Source organism: Pelophylax lessonae (assembly GCF_965119305.1).
Source record: "Pelophylax lessonae genome assembly, chromosome: 4".
NCBI classification, from domain to species: domain Eukaryota; kingdom Metazoa; phylum Chordata; class Amphibia; order Anura; family Ranidae; genus Pelophylax; species Pelophylax lessonae.
The window spans coordinates 519,728,136-519,747,605 of record NC_138771.1 but is presented as its reverse complement, the minus strand read 5'-3'; the positions used below and the strand labels follow the sequence as shown (position 1 = coordinate 519,747,605).

General features: G+C 43.0%; 1 protein-coding gene across 2 annotated transcripts in view; it reads left to right on the top strand.

Moving 5' to 3' along the window:
• The window catches only part of DENND5B (DENN domain containing 5B), a 198,461-nt gene that overhangs the window by 119,521 nt on the left and 59,470 nt on the right, over window positions 1-19,470 (top strand). For both annotated transcript variants that reach the window (XM_082257218.1, XM_082257217.1), the window contains 2 exons: window positions 161-311; window positions 1,861-1,954. In XM_082257218.1, coding sequence (XP_082113344.1) covers window positions 161-311; window positions 1,861-1,954 — 245 coding nt within the window. The remainder of the gene's footprint in view (window positions 1-160; window positions 312-1,860; window positions 1,955-19,470) is intronic.

Here is a 19,470-nt window from a genome sequence, read left to right as displayed (position 1 = left end):
GTGGAAAAAGGCAGGGCCAGCAAGAAGTCCTGGATGTCCAGTTTCCATTTTAGTTAATTTTCCACCCAAGTGTAAAAAACGTAACATTCAGTTGCACCAAGACTTGCTGGAAATGGACTGCAGGAATATGTCTTAAACTTCTATTTGATATGTGTTTCAGCTCTCTCTGTCGAGCAGCGTCTGATGAAGATTGATCACACAGCCATACACCCGCACTTGCTGGATATGAAGATCGGGCAAGGGAAATACGAGCAAGGCTTCTTTCCTAAGCTGCAGGCTGATGTTCTCATGAACGGACCAATAAACAACAAGTAAAAATGGTTTTATGGTTTTCTTTTTAGTGCACTTGCCACCTCTTAATGTGGACATGCAGCAAACCTGGAAATAGGTTAGTCATCCAAAGGCTTGCTATGGGCTTACCCTGGGTGCTTAAATAATCCATTGCCTTTTCTGTCAGGAAGTGCAATGGCAGTTTTTTCCATTCCCAAATTTGTGTAGCTGTTATAGCCAATAACTTAGTTATCTGTGGGTCTGTCCATTCAGGACAATGTGATACGTTCTCTTGGCAGGCCTACCCCTCACCCCCAAGCTACTGTTGCTCTGTTTGGCACTGTGCCTCAAGTCTAATCCATTTGTGAGCTTCTTGTCTGTGTCAGAGCTTACCAAGTTAGTTACCTGCTCATATCTGTCATATGACAGTGTTTTGGATGGAGGGGCATAAGAGGAGGAGGTTATGTGTTTTTCCTTAAGAAAATACTTTGCTTTTTAGAGCCTAAACTGGTTATAAACCTCAGACAATAATTTTTTTTTTCCGTAAAGTTTATTGAAAATCAAACATGGAAAAACAAAGTTCACAGTAAGTAAGGACAACTTGTACATTTTAGGTTTAAACAGGCTTATTTTGTACTAAAGTAAACCTGTCCTGTAACTAAAGTAGATTTGCAATAGCCTTCAATTTCTACTGGGAAAGGAAAAACAGTCATGGTGTATAATTTTAAACGAAGCAATTTTGAAGCTGAAAAATACGAAAAACGTATCCTTATTCTGGTGGTAAATTTGAACAAAGCCTAGCACTCTATAGTGTGTACTTGTCTCAATTAGGAGCACAAATTGTCATTTATGTATACTGCTTTGTTCCTCTTCTCCCAGCATGAATCCCTTCTGACAATTTTTCTTGACCCAAGAAATAGGAAATGGGTGACAGGGTAGGGATTTCCAGCTGATTAACCTCAGCTATATTCCTGTGAGCTGTGTGAAAGGGGGGGGGGGGATCTGTCCTTCCAATCAGCTCTCAGAGCTCTCATCGCTGAGCCCTGTAAGTGTAACTTCAGCTCTCCGCCCCCTTTTTTTTTTTTTTCTGAGCTCTCAGACAAGCTTAATAAATTCGGACAAGCTTAATAAATTCAGCACTTTGAACGGATGTAGAGAAGAGAAGACTACTGATATACAGGTACAACATATGTAGGATTTGTTTATTCTCTGTGTATCACCTGAGGATAGCCCTTTCACTGGGTATATGTAATAATTTACAACCACTTTAAGCAGGTAAAATGAGTGATGGCAAAAAGCTGCAAAAGTCAGTATCGGTGGTGTGTGTGTGTATGTATGTATGTATGTATGTATGTGTATGTATATGTGTGTGTGTAATATATATATTATAATATAATTTTTTATTTTTTTCTGAACTGGAGCTTACCTTTTAACAATTAAGAGGACTGAATAAACAGCTGTTAAAGAGTACATGTACATAACAAAATATTCCATTTAGAATATTGTTTTATAGCAGAATTAAGCCCATATTGTGAAATGAATAATGCTAATTAATTTCCCTCCCGCTGATTTTTTGGCTTGTCTCCACAGTCGCTGGGTCAGCCGGAATGCCACAGCGCAAAGGAGAAAGGACCGCCAGCGGCAGCACTCGGAGCACCTCGGATTAGACAACGACTTGCGGGAGGTACGTCGCTGTGATTGCCAGCTTTACCTCTGGCAGCAGATGGCAAATGAGTCAGCCGCCATTTATTTTCTGGAATAATCAGTTTTGCCTCCAGCTGCACCTTAGAATAGTGGCATAAATTTTTGGAGCCGTCAGAATCCGCCTTCTTCCTTTTGTTAATTCCGTAAGAGGAGCCATAAAAATCCAGACGAGCAGGTTTTTAATGTGGAATACAAATTGCAAAGAGCTGGTGTGGTGATCTTTTATGCCGTTTTTCATATCATTTTTATTTCTTATTAGAACACAGCTCTGCAGGATTTTATCGCTTGGGTTGTCTAGCATTCTGAATAAACAGTTTCATTTTAAGTGTCACTTTAAATCATTGCTACATTCGGTGCTTCATTAGTGACCATTTTAAAAAAGCTATATTGCATTCCATTGAGGACATATTTTTGAATTATTTTGACTAGAACGCTAAAGTGAACACATGGCATTAAAACTGATCAGATGATGAAAGTAAATGCAGCGAAAAATCATTAGCTCATTAATAGGGGCCACTGTATTTATTTGCCAGTCTACTAGAGTGCAAGCTTTGCCCTACTCTCTCTACAGCCTAAGCTTCTTTTCTCACTGGGTGGCTTTACTAAACAATAGGGTGGCATGGTGTGTGAGAGGTAGGTCTAAGCTGGAAATTTTAAGGCAAGGTCGAGATCTGCATACAACTTGCTGTACTGTATGGAAAATGTGTGTAAACCGCAATACTGACTATACAGAATTACATATTCTTTGGGAAGTAAAAGTGTAAACCTCATATATATTATTATAATTTCCACTTTTTGGCAAGTCTCCTCTTTAACCGCTTTAATACCGGGCACTTTTACCCCCCTTCCTGCCCAGGCCAATTTTCAGCTTTCAGCGCTGTCACACTTTGAACCCAATATCACATTGGTCTGATCTGACATGTCAAATCTGAGGCAATTGCCGGTAATGGTACTGTCTGAATCGGTGCAATGCTGACTTTTCAGCACTGCACAGATTCCCAAAAGTAGGTTCTGTACTACATTTTTGGGGGGGGGGCGATTTCCATAGACATCTGTACATGAACCCGCACACGTTTGTGAAATCGCCTCAAGTTGGACTGAAATGCCGGCTTAAAAGTGTGTTCAGCTGAACTCGCACAATTTCAAAACGGTCTCAGTGTGAACCTGGGCTTAATGACAATTGCGTGGTGATGAAATGCTGTACCCAAATTAAATTTTTATCTTTTTTTTTTTTCACACAAATAGTTTTCTTTTGGTGGTATTTAATCACTGCTGGAGTGTTTTTTTCTTTTCTTAGCAAAAAAAAAAAGTTTTTATCAGAATATTGTTAAATACGTTTTTTTTTTGTCCTACACTGATGTGCGCTGATGAGGGGGCACTAATGAGGCGATACTGAAGGGCACTGATGAGGTGGCACTAATATGCAGCAATGATAGGTGGCATTAATAGGTGACACTTATGGACACTGATAGGCAGCACTGTTTGGCATCACTGCTGGGCACTGATAGGCATCACTGCTGGGCACTCTTGGAGCTGCAATGATAAGCAGAGCACTGATCAGTGCCCTGATCATCAGTCAGGTCTCCCCTGTGAGGGGATGCCACTGATTGGCTCTCCTCTCCTCACACTCTGTTAGTGTCAATTTGCAAACCTCTTGCTACGGGGGCACTCCCGAGCTGTGCACCTGTGAAATGTCCATTCACACACAGAGAACTGCTCAGCCCTGTCCCCGATCTCTCCTCTTTGGCTCACTCGCTGTGCTTTATAGCAGCAGGAGCCAATGGCTCCCCCTGCTTTGTGAGCCAATGAGGAAAGGGAGCCGCTGCTCTCAGGCATCGCTGGATGCAGATGGCGCTCAGGTAAGTATAAAGGGGGCTAGGGGGGAGCTGCATCCAGAAGGTTTTTTATCTAATGCATAGAGTGCATTACGGTAATAAATAAAAAATCTATCTGCCTTTAGAACCACTTTAACCAGACTCTGCAAAAATAGATTAAAATCTCTTCTAGAAATGTCATCGCCTACAGGGATGTTTTGACCTGTTGGGAAATTTCTTCATGGCTGATTTTCCCATTGAAGCCCTAAGCCAAGGGCAAACAATGGTTGTGGTTTGTAACCCTAAATGACATGCTGTGTATTGATCCTCTCCTCTCTACAAAACCAAAAACATAGGCAGCCCATAGGAAAAGGGTGTTTTTTTTTTTTTCCTTAAACATAACTTAACCTCCCTGGCAGTAATCCTGAGTGTGGCTCAGGGTTACTCTGTAGTATCCCTGTAGTGTCCATTAACTTGTCCCTATGATCCTCTGATGTCCTCCGGCCGAAGCCGACATGAGTCTTCCGGGTTTCCTTCCCTGCGAGCGTCGGCGATGCAGGGTGGGGGAACCAGGCGGGAAATTAAAAAAAGTAAACAAAACATGACATACGCACAATACATTGTAATCTGTTAGGATTACATTACTGTATCAAACCATTTCACCTCCGTTTTGTCCTTAGTGATTTGTCCAGTGCCCTGCCTGCACTTTTACCGTTCTTTCTGCTTGGAAACTTGAGAACGTCCATGGCATCCAAAAAGCGTTCCTTTTAGGTCAAAAGCAGTTTTATACCAGCTAGAAAACAGCGATAGTGAATTGGAATTAATTGAAGAATTGAGCGATAGTGATTTGTGGGGAAATTCGTCATCAGACACTGAATGTGACGACCGTGACGATTCTGCGACTGAGCTCAGTGATGTGCGAACTCGGTGCTCTATTGACTGTGGTACGGATCAGGCAGCGCCCCCAAGATTCCCATTTACTGGAGCATCTGGTATGAAAGTAAGACATTGGACACGACAATTGCTTGGCATACTTGCAATTATTTCTAACCAATAAGGTTATTGAAAAATGTTACCAAGACAAACCGGTACAAAGAGCAACAATTGGCTACTCTGCATCGGAAGTTTCCAAGAAGCAAAAAGTGGGAACATTTGGAAATTTCTGGGCCTAATAATACTTCAGGGAGTGGTAGGGAAATCCCTGTAGAAGTGGTATTGGACAACGAATATATTACTTGCCGCTCCATTCTTTGGCACGGTCATGTCAGAGTCCAGATTTTCCCTGATTATTAAATTTTTACACTTCAAAAACAACAAAGAATTTGATGAAACTACTCATCCTGCAGAAAAACTAAAGAAACTTTGGGATGTATCTCAAATGATTCTAAAGAATTTCCAACGAAGCTATGTGCCAGAAAGAGATATCAGCATAGATGAAGGTCTAATGGCCTACAAGGGAAGGCTCAGCTGGGTGCAATACATTGCATCAAAGAGGGCACGGTTTGGCGTAAAATCCTACGTGCTATGCAAATCGTCAACTGGTTACATTTGGAATTCAGTCATATACACTGGAAAAGGACAAAATTTAATCCAAAATACAGCAATTATGGAATGACAACATCTTCCGTTCTTTCAATCATTGAGCCATTGCTAAATCAGGGCTATTGCTTAAACACTGACAACTTTTATAAGTCTCCTGAACTTTGAGTTTCTTCTGCAAAACAAAACAGATGCCTATGGAACCGTTAGGGCTAACTGGCGTGACATGCTGCCAATGTTTGGCAATAGGAAGCTGAAGACTGGAGAAATGATTGCCTGGCTGAAAGGCAATATGATGGCACTGCGATAGGACGAGAGAGATGTGTGCCTAATGAGCACAGTGCATAACACCGCCACTGTTGTGGTACGCACGAAAGGTGGGAAAGAATTCATGAAGCCACAAGTAGTGACAAGACTACAATAGCACCATGGGAGGTGTCGACAGACAACTCGGCAATGACATTCTACCCAGCAATGAGGAAACCGCAAAATAAGTACTACAAGACCTTCAAACCTCTTCTTTAACAAAGCTTGTGGAATGCCTACATTCTGTTCAAAAAAAGTGACAAGCCTGTGATTCATTCTGACTACACTTGGAAAGTTGCCGAACGTATCTTTGTGAACCACCAAACACCATCAATGTGAATAGAGCTGGACATCGTGCTGTTGGCATTGTCAACCCAGAACGACTGACTGGTGGTCACTTCATGGACTACGTCCCACCAACCGAAAAAGTCAGCACCTATAAGGATGTGCGTGGTTTTTTGCTCGAAGCAAGATGACAGTGGAAAATCAGAAAGGAAACCAAATTCCATTGTCCTGACTTGTGACGTGGGACTTTGTGCAGTCCTATGTTTCAAAGTTTTTCATACCCGGGATGTTTACTAAACCAATATGTCTAGTAATATTGCACCCTTGTTTGGACAAATTTCAGTGTGTTTGGTTTGATTACATTATTGAATTAAATTTATTATTATTATTATTATTATTATTATTATATTACAATTTATGATTTTGTGTTTCAAACTTTATCATACCTGGGATGTCTATTAGACTCTTGTTTGGACAGATTAAGGTGAGTTATTCCTAACAATTACAGGCCTACAATCTAAAACCACAAATTTCCATGCCAAACAATGTACCGCTTTGACATTCAAAAATACTGACCTAATCAGACCCCCAGGGAGGTTAAAGCTGAAATCTAGGATAAGCCAATACAATCTAAGTACAAGAGATGTGCATTCTTGAATCTTGGTGTGCTTTGTGCATTTCTTTTAGATCTGTGCAGTAATACAGTGTGAAAACCTTTCACTGTGCAGAAGCTGTAATAAAGACTGGTTGCTGCTGTCTCCTTGTGCAGGGTGACTGGTCTTGTCCCCACCCCTTCCTGTAGTTTTCTGCAGGCAGCCTGTAGTGGGTAGAGTCTGCGGAGTTCCTCCAACGGCTCTGCTCAGGCTATGGTACAAAACAGTGATGATGTCATCCCTGTTTTACAAGGTAATAACTGAATGTGCAAAGACATTTAGTGTACACAGAGTGGATGTATATCCTTTCTGACAGTTGATGAATATATTTTAATGTGTGTTTGTTCCCAGACTATAGCGTTAAGGCTCAACCAAGTTTTTTTTTTTTTTTTTTTTTTTTTTTATTGGGATTGGGCAGGGAAGGAACCCTCTGTCAGGTTTTTATTGCTCTCTGTGTCTCTTTAGCACAGAATGTCCCTTAATTATGCCATGACAGTTATAGAAAAGGGTTTATTTTATATATTTTGTTCCTTTTTGTCCTGTCTCTTTCTATCCCAGTGTCAGAGGGGCAGGATGCAAAGAAAACTCTCCCAATGGGAGGGTAGGTTAAGCAGAAATCAAAACCCAATAGAAACGTTAATACTCTTTCAAAAATAAAATTTTGAGATGTGGTTCCAGATGTGCATCTGGCTGATGGGCAATAAATGAATGATTTGCATGGTTTAGGAATGAGGAATAATCCTAATATACTTGGAATATGTGATGGAATGAGACATGTGAACAACTTTACTGTACTGTGCATGGATTCAGTTCATTGGCTTTTTGTTTCCTCTTTGTCACGTCTCACCAAAACTGTATCTAAGTTTTCTGAAATACAGCATAGTAAACCCCAGGGCATTTTTTAAGTTCTCACTTTTGTTCAGTAATACAATCACAGAACGCCAAAAAAAAATCATTTCAGACTATTTTTATGTTTATGTATGGACTAAAAGATGATCTTACGAAAATGTCCATAATTGCATTAGCAGCACAAGATGGAAGCTAATGTCAGGGTCATTTTGCATCAAGATAGATTCATAATGAGGTAGGATTTTGTAAATTGATTTTTTTTTTTCAATCTCCTAATCTCCATATCCCTCCTTGCCGTCAACTCATCTCGAGTTTCCATGTTAAATGTATTAATTCAAGCCCGTCTCCATAGCTCATGTTGTAATGTGCGCGGTTGTGGGACATTAGTGCGGCCAGCCATCTGCCCCACGTCTGGCGAGGAGGAGAGGGGGAATCCTCTTTGTTTAGTAGGAGGTTAAGGTCACTTTTGTATCTGTGAGCTTTAGCCACAGTCTGGCGTCTGCAGCTGCAACCTGAACTGAAATTCAATGATTGATTGTCTTTTCTTTGTCCAAGCCTATAAAGCCTTTTAGTGGCAAGATCAAAAATGCTAGCTGCACAAAATATAATTTAGTCAAAACAATCATATTCATTTGGTGCCTATTACTGTTCACAAACATTCAATTGAAAACTGTTTTTATGAGAAAAAAAACATAGTTTACCCTAGAAAGTATGGGCATGTAAAAAAAAAAAAAACCTATATACTTACCTCAGTGCTGCTGCATCTGTTCCACATTGGCTCTAACACAGTGATCACATGCCCACTGACTTTTTGTTGAAAATGTATACTTTATTTGCATAAGAATATACAAAAACAATAATTTGTTAGGGTACATTCTACCCTGTACTGCGAAGCAGCGCATAAATACACTACATGACAATACATTTCCAATCATACAAATAAATACATTCATTCTGCGGTATGATGCCTAATGTGTTGTGTGGAGTAAGGATACCCCGAACCATCACATCATGCATGTCGCCGCATTACCCCAAAAGCATATAACTAGAAGACAGTTACTGTAGGTTAAACTATGTATGCATCGTTCAAACAAGATTACATTTCAAAAAAGCAACAGGTGTGATGGGGGGTGGGAGAGAGGGGTTGGGGGAGGGAAGGAGATCACAAGCCCGAAGCGTTATTGAATGGACAAAGACACACAACAGAGAGCGGGGGAAGGGGAAATCTTCAGACCTCCTCTTCCTCCACGAGATCCATCAAGTTGGTCTCTGAGCAGACTGTGGATCAGTCTGCGACAGTCCTCAATGGACATCCTCTCCCGCTGGATAAGGTGCTTTCTGGCACACCATAAAGCATCCTTAAAGCAACACAACACCTGCCAGGTGTTGTCAATGTCCTCCTGGGAAAAAGTTCCACAAAATAGTCCATTCAGCACACCGAAGTGTGTGATGGCAGTCTGTGGTACAAAGTCTTTGAGTTCAGGTTCCAAGGCCCTCAAAAGGGGACTCCCAGAAAACGTGCAAAGCGGTTTCCTCCTGGATGATGCAAAAAGGGCAGTGCCTGTATCTGCACAGGTTTCTGGCATGCATAAATGTCCTCAGCGGCAACCCCCCTTGGATTGCCATCCATGCCAGATCTTTGTGCCTGTTGGTGAGTCCCTTTGAAGAGACATTCCTCCAGACCACTTTGCAAGCGGCTGAAGGTAGGCCTGGAACAGTCTCCGCAATGTCCATGGCTCTGATCAACTTGTAGATAGTTTTTGGCTTCCACAAGTCGGGCTTAACTCCATGCAGCCCCTGCTCCTTGATGAACTTGAAAGTGTCCAAGTAGTACCAAGGAGTGTCCCAGTTGTAGGGGATGGAACCCCCTTGAGGGGTTCCTTGAACATGACTGACCGCTTCACTCTGTCCATTTTGGAGCCCCAGATGAAGTGAAACACCGCCCTGGTGATGGCCTTGCAGGTGTTGACCCGGAGGGGCCAGGCCTGGGCGAGGTACTGCAACACAGGGAGAATCTCGCTGTGGAGTACCAGTGTTTTCCCTTCGATGGTGAGTTCTCTGAGACTCCATAGTCCAAATTTCTGTCTCATCTTGGACAGCTCTCCTCTCAAGACTTCAGGGCTGTGCCCTCAGCTCCAAACCAAACTCCAAGAATTTTGATGAAGTCCGCCTTGATGCTGAAAGGGATGGATGCAGTAGAAGGCAGGAACCACTTTCCGAAGAGCATGACTTCTGACTTCCCGCAGTTGACCTTTGCCCCTAAAGCTTTGCCAAAGTCCTCACAGGTCTGGACGAGCGAGTCGATGGCGCGCTGATCAGCACAGAACACTGTTACGTCATCCATGTACAGTGAGCACTTGACAACCCTACTGTCTGGTCCCGGTGTGGAGATCCCTCTGATCTCTGGGTTTTGTCTGATGCATTCGGCAAAGAGCTTTATACAGCAAACAAAAATCAGAGGTGAGAGAGGGCAGCCTTGTCTGACCCCAGAGAGAACAGGGAAAGGGTCAGTTTTCCAGCCATTCACCAACACCGTACTACAAATGTCATTGTACATAAGGTTGACATAAGAACAAAAAACACTTCCCCCCCAAGACCAAACCTGCACAGAGCTCTGCACATAAACTCATGGGAGATACGGCCAAAGGCCTTTTGATACAGCAGTTCCCAGGCTGCTTCTAGCAGAGAGCTGTGATGATCAGTCCCCGCTCTCCACTCTGCTCCCCCAGTGCTCCCTGGTGCACCGGGCTGGGGAGAGGGTGGGCGCTGCTGGATCCATTCTTAGCCGTGAGCCGAGGCAGAGCCACCTGTCAGGCAGCTGGTTGGATCCTAACACTATTGTTGGAAACCATCCAGATTCTGCAGTACCCAGTAGCCCACTATCAGCTGACTTTGGGTCACAAGAGAACAAAAGTAAATGTACTCTTGTGTCCACGAGAGGTATCTCCAATAAAAACGCTGGTAGTACTTTTTTTTTTTTTTTTTTTTTTTTTTTTTAAAGTCTATATAAACATAAATACAAAAATGTGATATATCGTAGCTTACTAGTCCCTAGGTGTGGCGGATGCATTTTGTGTGTTTTTTTTTTTTTCACCTGGTGAACCTGCCAGTAACATACATCCTTTCTTATGTGGACAACGCCTAGACACACTCGCATACCTGCAAGTGCACTGCTATTTTTCAGAATTTCAAGACAAAAGACAACTCTTTCAAGATGCAGGCAGGGCCGGTGCTAGACAGTTTTATGCCCTAGGCAAGATCAGCTACTTGCGCCCCCCCCCCCAGTGACCCTGATCTGATGGTTCCTCCATGTAATGCTGTCATACCCAGTGATCCCAATGTTCCTCTGTCACATCAGCGGTCCCTGATGTTTTTCCATGTCACACCTGGGGACCCTGATGTTCCTCTATGTCACACCTGGGGACCTCAATCCCCCATGGCACACCCAGAGTTTCCAATTCCTCATGGCACACCTGGTGACCACAAACCCCTGTTACACCTGCGGTTACACCTGTGACCCCTCTCCCCCATGTCACTCAGATTCCCCATGGCATACCTGGTGACCACAATTCTCTTTCACACCAGGGATACTCCATGTCACACCCAGGGATCCTGATTCCCTGTTCTGGGGACACTCACTGGGCGGTATGAAGAGAGTGGCCCGCTCTCTGCCCTCCTTCACCATGATCCTGCTTATTCCTTCTCCCAGGACGCTCCTCTCCTGGACCACAGTGCTCACCACAGCTACAACCGGCTCCTGGTGGAGGGAGAAGCAGCAGTCAGAGAGTCCTGCACCTCCTTAATCACCAACATCCTCAGACCATTCCATTGCCTCGTCGCTTCTGCTCCAGTAAAGGTGCCGCCCTCCATTGCCGAGCTCCGGCTCAGGTTCAGCTCTCCTCCACTCCCTGCTTAATACCGACCCAGGGAAATGAACGGCTGCCCACCAGCTCAGATTAGAGTCACTTCCCACCCAGGGATTAGGCCGCTCAGCTCCAGACGAAGAGGATCATTATGCAGCTAGCACTCCAATGGGCTCCTTTCCTGCCCCTTGGGGCTCCCCCAACAATGGTGGAAAGCCAGGGCCTGGTAGTTCTGCCACTGCCCCAGATACCTGGCATCTTCCTCTGTCCCTTCTGCCTCCCCCACTGCCGCCCCTTTCCTCAGCTCACAAGGATCATTCATGATGGAGCGTGAGTGCTGACTCGTGGCTGCGCCCCTAGGTGGCAATGCGCCCTAGGCGACTGCCTAGTTTGCCTAGTGGAAGCACCGGCCCTGGGTGCAGGTGTTCCGATAACATAGTATATCTTCACTTTTTGAGTTCTGTTGCACTTTATTAGACCAAAAATGACTGAGTAAAGCTGGGCATACATGCAGCCTTTTTTTTTCTTTCAACCAGCGAGAATGAAAAAACACTGACCGAACACCATATTCACGCCATGTAGACACATGGGAACTCCCACGCTGTGCTGTTGTATTCTGACAGTAAGGACTTCGCCAACCGAACACCCCCCCCCCCCCCCAAATGTCCGAATACACAGATCAGCGCTGTGGCCATTGGCTTCATGTGATGCTCAAATTCTTTTTTTTCAGATTCACTTTTTCGACAGAAGCCGGTCTAATGACTGGCTTCTGTTGAACTGAAATCTGTCCAGTTTCTGCTTATTCGGGTGAATTTTGGTACATTTTGTACCCAGCTAAATCGTTCATTGATGGGGTTTAATATGATTTTTCTGGCTTCTCTTTTACATGTACCATTGCTGGATTCGGTTAAGAAAGCACTAATATGTCCAGTAGAGTTCATTTGTGTTTCAGAAAACAGTCTTGAAAGTCCTAGCTATACATTTTTCCCAGTCTGCAGAATTCAGTAAGATGACTTACAAGATTTAAACCAACTTGTTTAAGGAATTGTAACCATTTGTATGGTGTCGCAGCATGGCACTAATTGCATGTAATGATAAACATATACGGGGTGCCATGTTATTCTGAGCATATTGCAGTCTGATTAGTGTCTGCTGGACAGCTTGTCTTCAGCTGGGTGACTTTTTCCTGATGTGCAATGAGGGAATTATTAGCTTTGATTGCTGTTGTCATTTGCATGCTAATGAGCTAGTTTATCTATCTTGTGTTCGGAGTGTTTTCAATTCGGTTTGCGTGTTTGGGATTAGCATGATAATGAAAGTCTGGGGTTCTCTGTAAAGTTGTTACAAACATCCAGCTAAAGCAGCCACTACATGATTCATTTTTGTTTTTTCATTCAACCAGTGGGTTGATTGTAACAAAAAAAAAAAAAAAAGACTCCGTTGCCTCATCCATACACAATGTGGATAGGAGAATCACCCCTGCTGAGCTATTGTATTCTGACAGAGACTTCCCGGTTGTCATAATATAGTGATCAGCGCTGCTGGCTAAAGCCGGCAATGCTGACCATTGATAAAATTTTCCAACAGGTTAATTGTACAGAGGTTGATCAGTAGATTGATTTCTGTTCAACCAGCCTGCCCCATACATGGATTGAAATGTATCCGCTCCCTGCTAAACCGTCTGAATTTTGATGCATGTATGGCCAGCGTTGTAATATAATGAAAAACGTTCCCACCTTCGACATCAACAGGTGTGTAAAATTCTTGCAGGGACTGCTGGGAGGTAATTTCCTACTAATGTAGGCCCCCCAGAGCATCATCTAATCTACCTCTACACTCAGTGTGTGGGCAGGATCTTGGGAGTCAAGGCAGCAGCAGTGATTTGCAGGAAAGAAATAGATTTTTTTTAATGTGGAGCTGGACAGAGTGCTGCGATAAAGTTAGAGCTCCTGCAGGCAAAACTGACCACGCTAGATTGGATTTCAGAGCTGAAAAGGCACTGTGTTGTCAGCCCAACATAGGAGAATGTGTGGCTTTCCCTGTGTGATGGTGTTTAGTGACTTGCTGAACAGGCCCAGACTCAGATGCTGTCTCCCAGAGAGAGGCAGTGATGTCATTCACCTGGAAAAGCTTGAACACCAAAGTTTATCCAGGGTGGACTTCTACAGCTAAGGGGCATCAGACAAGCATCCCTTTCTGAGGGGGGAATTCATTAGCAGACACTGCCTGTCACACTTCTCTTAATGGGCAGAGTGGGATTGTAACTTTAACAATTAAAGCTGTATTGAACCAAAAATGTAATAAATTGCAGCTTGCCAATCATTTACAAGTGGTGGCTGCATCAGTTTATTTTTATTTTCGTAAACATTTTCCCTCAGTTTTCACCTGTGATCTGGCCAATACCACACCTCTTTTTTATTAGTGTCGTTACTCTGGAGGAAGGAGCACAGGCGACCCCTTTGAACGGCAGCATTGTCAGTCTGGGGCAAGGGGAGTGGTAGTTAAGTTTGCTAGTCTATTTAAATCTGCTAATACAAGTCAAACTCCAGCTAATACTTTAAAAGCAGTTACAAAAACATTTTATTTTCCTTTTGGGATAAAGGTTTTACATAAATGCAAACTGATTAGAAGCAACCTTGTTAGTGCTGATCATGTACAGTAGGGATCAGGAAAAAAAGTTCTAGCGAACATGCAAACTCTATCAAAGTCTATGGGACACGAACTTGAAAAATCAAAAGTCCTAATTTTAAAGGCTTACATGCAAGGTATTTCCATAAAAAGTGTGTGGGGACCCAAGTACTGCCCTAGGGGACATGTATAAATGCAAAATAATTTTTTTTTAAAGGAGCAGTAATTTTAATGATGCTTTAAGTGAAACAAAAATGAAAAATTCCTTTAAGTATCGTGTCGGGGGGGGGGGGGGGTCCCCTTAATGTGCCTGTAAAGTAGCACATCTGTACGATGTATGGCACCTGCTGCAGCAATGCTGACATTTCTGAAGGAAAAAATGCCATTTAAACTTGCTTGCTGCTTTAATGTATTGTCGGCATAGGGTCATAGGGCACCCAAAGCACCATCCCTATGTTGAGGGCAAGTGGCCTGGTATGGTTAAGGAGTGGTTGGGGGGTCACTTGCTTGGCCCCCACCCCCCCTCTATTTTCCTGGCCTGCCGGGCTGCATGCTCGGATAAGGGATAAGGGTCTGGTATGGATTTTAGGGGGGACCCCATGTGTTTTGTTTTTTTGGGGTTTTTTTTGGCTTGGAGTTCCCCTTAACCACTTAAATACAAGGGACTTTCACCCCCCTTCCTGCCCAGACCAATTTTTAGCTTTCAGTACTTATAGGCGTCAATGGGAAATATTGGTCAGCTTGACATGGCACTGCTCCCGAACCATAAGTGACAGGGACACTTAACTTGGGGAGCACTAAGAGGGGACCCTGGACTTCAACCTATCCATACATTTATAAAAGTGGGGTATGCCTGTTCACTACACTGACTGAACTTACTATCCACTAACTACCTGCCTAATCGCTATTGTCACACACTATACATGGCTGCCGTATAAGCAGCAGCCTTTTATATAGTGTGGGGCGTGAACTTAGCCCCTGAGTCATGATTGGCCAAAGGCACTCTGCCTTTGGCCAATCATGGCTCTGACAGTACATTGTGCTGTGATTGGCCAAAGCATACAGGGCAGGTGCATGCTTTGGCCAATCAACCGCAATCAATGCACTGCAAGAGTGCAGTGCATTATGGGGCCCTCATCGGCGGGTGAACTTCCCGCAGAGCGCCCCATTTGATCATGAATTCAGCGAACACATATACAGCTGATGGTAGAGTCAAACTTGCATTCGACCCGAACACACAGCCCATTCCTAATGTAAGGTGTTGGTTGATACCCAATGCACTACATCCCTTATTACTATAGTCCCAAAAAGAACAACAATTTGGAACTTTTAAAGGTGCATAATTTATTGTATACACCTAAAAAAACATTATTGGTGCAGATCATATAAAAACCATAAGACGTTCACCACTGCATAATTGGGTATGCATAATTCGTACAATTGCCCCTTAAAAACTCCTGCTATTCAACCTTATACATAACATAGATAAATGGTTGTACCTGGGTCCTACTGGTTTCCACCAGTTCTGTGGTGATGGCACTGCTGGACAGTGGACATCTTTCAGTGTCAAAGGGAAGTAAGCATGATGGGTCTGTCATCTGCTGCATTAGGTTCCCTGGCCGACCACTGTGTCTACGGTCCTCAACGTTGCCTATTTCTTTGTGCTTCTTCGAAAGAGCTTGAACAGAACATCTTGAAACCCCAGTCTGCTTTGTAATCTTCATGGGGGAGACCTTGCTGATGCAGTAGAACTACCTTTTGTCTTGTTGCTTTGCTCAGTCTTGCCATGGTGTACTGCCTGTGACATTAAGCTGTCCTCCACAACCTCACCAGCAGAGCTTGGCTGTTCCTCGCCCAGTTTTAGACCTACACAGCTGTTTGTTTCAGTTAATGACTGTGTTTAAATCTACATATGAAATTGATGATCAATAGCACTTGCTTGGTATAATTGGTTAATCATATACCTGACTCTATTCCTACAAAATCCCTAACTTTGTACAAGTGTAGAAAGTAATTCTAGTTTGAAGCCAAAGGGTAGTCGCACCAAATATTGATTTGCTTTAGATTGTTCTTCTGTTCACTAACTGCATTTTATAGATTGATAAAAATAATTAAAATTCAGTATATATATTTGTGAAAGCATTCTTGCATTTCGGTACACTTGCATAAAACCTTTGCACAATACTGTACTTTTTTATTTTTTTTTTGCAATGACATATGATTTAACCGAAGATTTAAAATAAGCAGTGTACCCAAGCCCCAAAACTTACCTAAACTTAGTCCCGCAAACCCATACTTATCTTTTCGGGCAGTAAAAAAAAAAATGCTCCCCCTCCTGTGTTTAAGATCTGTCAGATACAGAGGCAGCTGACAGTTTCCCGTAAATCTCAGGCTTTGTCCCAGCCTTTTCAGTCTGCTCAGTATTCCTATTGGTCCTTTCAGGTGATGGATGGATTCACTGAGCAGTAGAGGGCGGGGGCACAGAAGGTGGAGAAATGCTACTGTCAGGTTTTTCAGGACATTGAAGACTTGCATTTCACTACAGTTTCCCATATCTCTAGAACTACTGATCATTAATGACATGAAGTTTTAAATACTAAATAATCTTTTCTTCTGTACTTTTTTTTTTTTTTTTATTCTACTCTTTGAATTGGCCAAGTTTTGCTGTTAATGTTCTTTTTTTATAACCACGTCCATCTAGCCATTGCACATTGTGCAGTTCCATCCAACTCTTCACCAAACGTATTGCTTCAGTGTTGGTAGTGTTACAGTGCATGTAAAAAATAATAAAAAGCACTCTCATTTGGTATTTTGTACGTTTTAGTTATGTTTTTATCCTGATGGGAGGTCCTTTTTTATGGCCCTTTTAACCCGTGATAGGCATCAGTTACTGCAGCAGAGACTATAGGACATGCTGATCACCCCTGCGGCCACATTGGATGGGGAAGTCGCAGGTTGCCAGCTGGGTGATGAGCATATCCTCTTGTCCTGGAGTCACTCCCTCCCTCTTCGGTCACTTCAGGTCGAATGGTTTCTCCAACAGAGCACACCATGAATAGTGCCTATTGTTTGCTGGGTGCAGTGGACAAACCTCATGCTTGAAATTGTTCTCCAAAGGAATTTGCCAAATTCCAGTGCTGACAATCTGTCCTCTCTGTGAATTGAGCTTCATGCTGCCACCCTGTTTTGTCCGCTTCTTGTCATTAACTGCCACTTCATTCCATTTTGTGTTATTGTGTATGTAAATCTAGAATCTTTTTTAGATGTAAGGTAACCTGACTCACTGCATACAGTTTTTTTTCTTTTTTGATCTGTTGCAAAGTTATTTGGGATCCTGCTGATAACAGAATTTCTTGTTGCAGACTAACAATGCTAAGTTTCACAATTGGCAGCAGCATCATCAGCTTGCTACTCAACCTTATTATACCATTGTAATTTTATCAAGTCACAAGGTGAGAGGCTGCAGCAAGGGCTTATTTATGTCAGGCATTTGTGAACCCAGGCACCAGGATTTACATGATTGTGTCATCTTTGGGCCGGCATCTCAATCCAAGAAATAGATGGTGACCCTGGATGATACCTGAACAAAGATGGCTCCATCCTTCTGCAAAGAAAAGCTGATGAAGGCATTGTAAAGGGCAGTACTGTAAACTCTGTGAAATGTCCTACATATCTAGAAGTGTTGCAGTGACACTTAGTATGCAAGCAGTTAACATTAATATTATTACACATAATTTATATAGCTCCAGCCATTTGCACAGCACTTTACAATATAAAGAGAGAATGCTCAATTATAATACCTTTCAATACTGAAGGAAAAGGGGGGTTCTGGTCATGGACCTTACAATCTAAAGGGAAGGAGAGGTGGTACGAAAGGTAATAGCTACAGGGTATGATCTGATGGCGGTACCCCAAGTACAGTCCTGAGGTGGGGTGAAACTTTTTATTTTTTTAAAGTGGTAATAAACCAAAAACAAAAATGTAAAATATTGCAGCTTACCAATCCTTAGCTTTGATGGCTGATTTAGTTTTTTTATTTTTTTTTAAGCTCTCAACCCCCCCCCCCCTTTTTTTTTCCACTTGGTTATCCTGGCCATAAACACACCTCCTGACTTAAGCCCCTTCTACAATGGGTGAGCTTTGTTGGAGTACACCTGCTCTGCAGGGAATCTGTCCACGGAATCCCACTGAGCGAGCAGATAGCTGGTCCGTGTCCACTCAGCTTATGCATAGTGGACACAGCCCACTCTCCTCGATGCCTCTATGGGTGGTCGGGAGTATTCTGCCAGATGGATGGGGAACAGATCCCCATCCATCTGTTTTTGATAGGATGTCAGTAGGTGTCAACAGGCATATGTCCATTGACACCCGCCGCTCCATAGAGCAGACTGAAGGGTCTGCTAGTGTAAAAGGGGCCTTAGGGTGCCTGCATTCTGAATGAAGTATTGGAGCAGACACCTTTTGGGCAGCAGCATTGTTGGTCTGGGGTGAGGGTATTGATGGATCGAAATTTAGCTGGTTCAGCAGGTTTGATGGCATGGATTAAATTTTATGTATAACATTTTAGAGTTTCCAGTAACACAAGGGGCTAGAACTTGTAGCAACCAATCCGAATTCACCTTGAAAGCTGATGTAGTTACTGTCCTTTGCCCTTTACATTGTTAAATCTTTTTGAAGATGACACTTTCTGTTTTAGGTTACATTGTTTGCCACTGAAATAAAGCCATGAAAGAATTCTGTTGTAGCAGAGACAGAATTCTTTATAAAATCTTGTTTCCTGTGTATGTGCCATTGTATCTCCTTTGTGTTTGTTTTCTTTGCCTTTGTTGCAGTCATGTTATGTTGTTTTTTCAGTTTGCTATTCTGTATTTACTTTTTCCATTTTTCTTTTTCTTTTCTATTAATCTGGATCATGTGCATGCCTGTTTGTCTCCCCATTTTCTTGCTTTTTCTGTCTCCATGCTGTGTCGGGCCTCCTTGTAAGCCATGTGAGGAGGTCCTGATCCGTCAGAACTCTATGGCATTCTGGGAGTGGGATGAGGGCTTCCCCGCTCCAGCTCGGCCTCCCAAAAAATCCTTCTCTGAGTGCTGCCTGGTATGTTGGCTTTACTTACAGCTGCCTCTTGTGTTGCTGCACGCAGTCATCCCTGAACTGTCATTGTAGTCCTGCTGTATAGATGGGCACACAAGGCTTTGTAGTCTACAAGGCTTTGAACCTGCTGTTGCTTTTTTATCCCTCATGAAAGGATTTCGTGTTCAGCTTTGTAAAGCTTTAGTCATAGATTCATTACTTTGTTCACCTCTGGAAAATAATTACTGCAGATGTGTCGCATTTATTCCAGGCAGAAGTTTTGTATGTACATGCTGTGATTTCTTTTATGCACAACAAAAGTAACCGTAATATTAAGGCTGGTCTCCTAACAGTCACTCAGTGTGTTCACTTGACAGTTGCTGAAGCCATGCACTTTAGGTTAGATCAAATTTGAACACAAGGCACATAGGCTGCATGGCCTAACACACACTATATGTATATAAACTGGAGCAAGGAAAACTGGGACA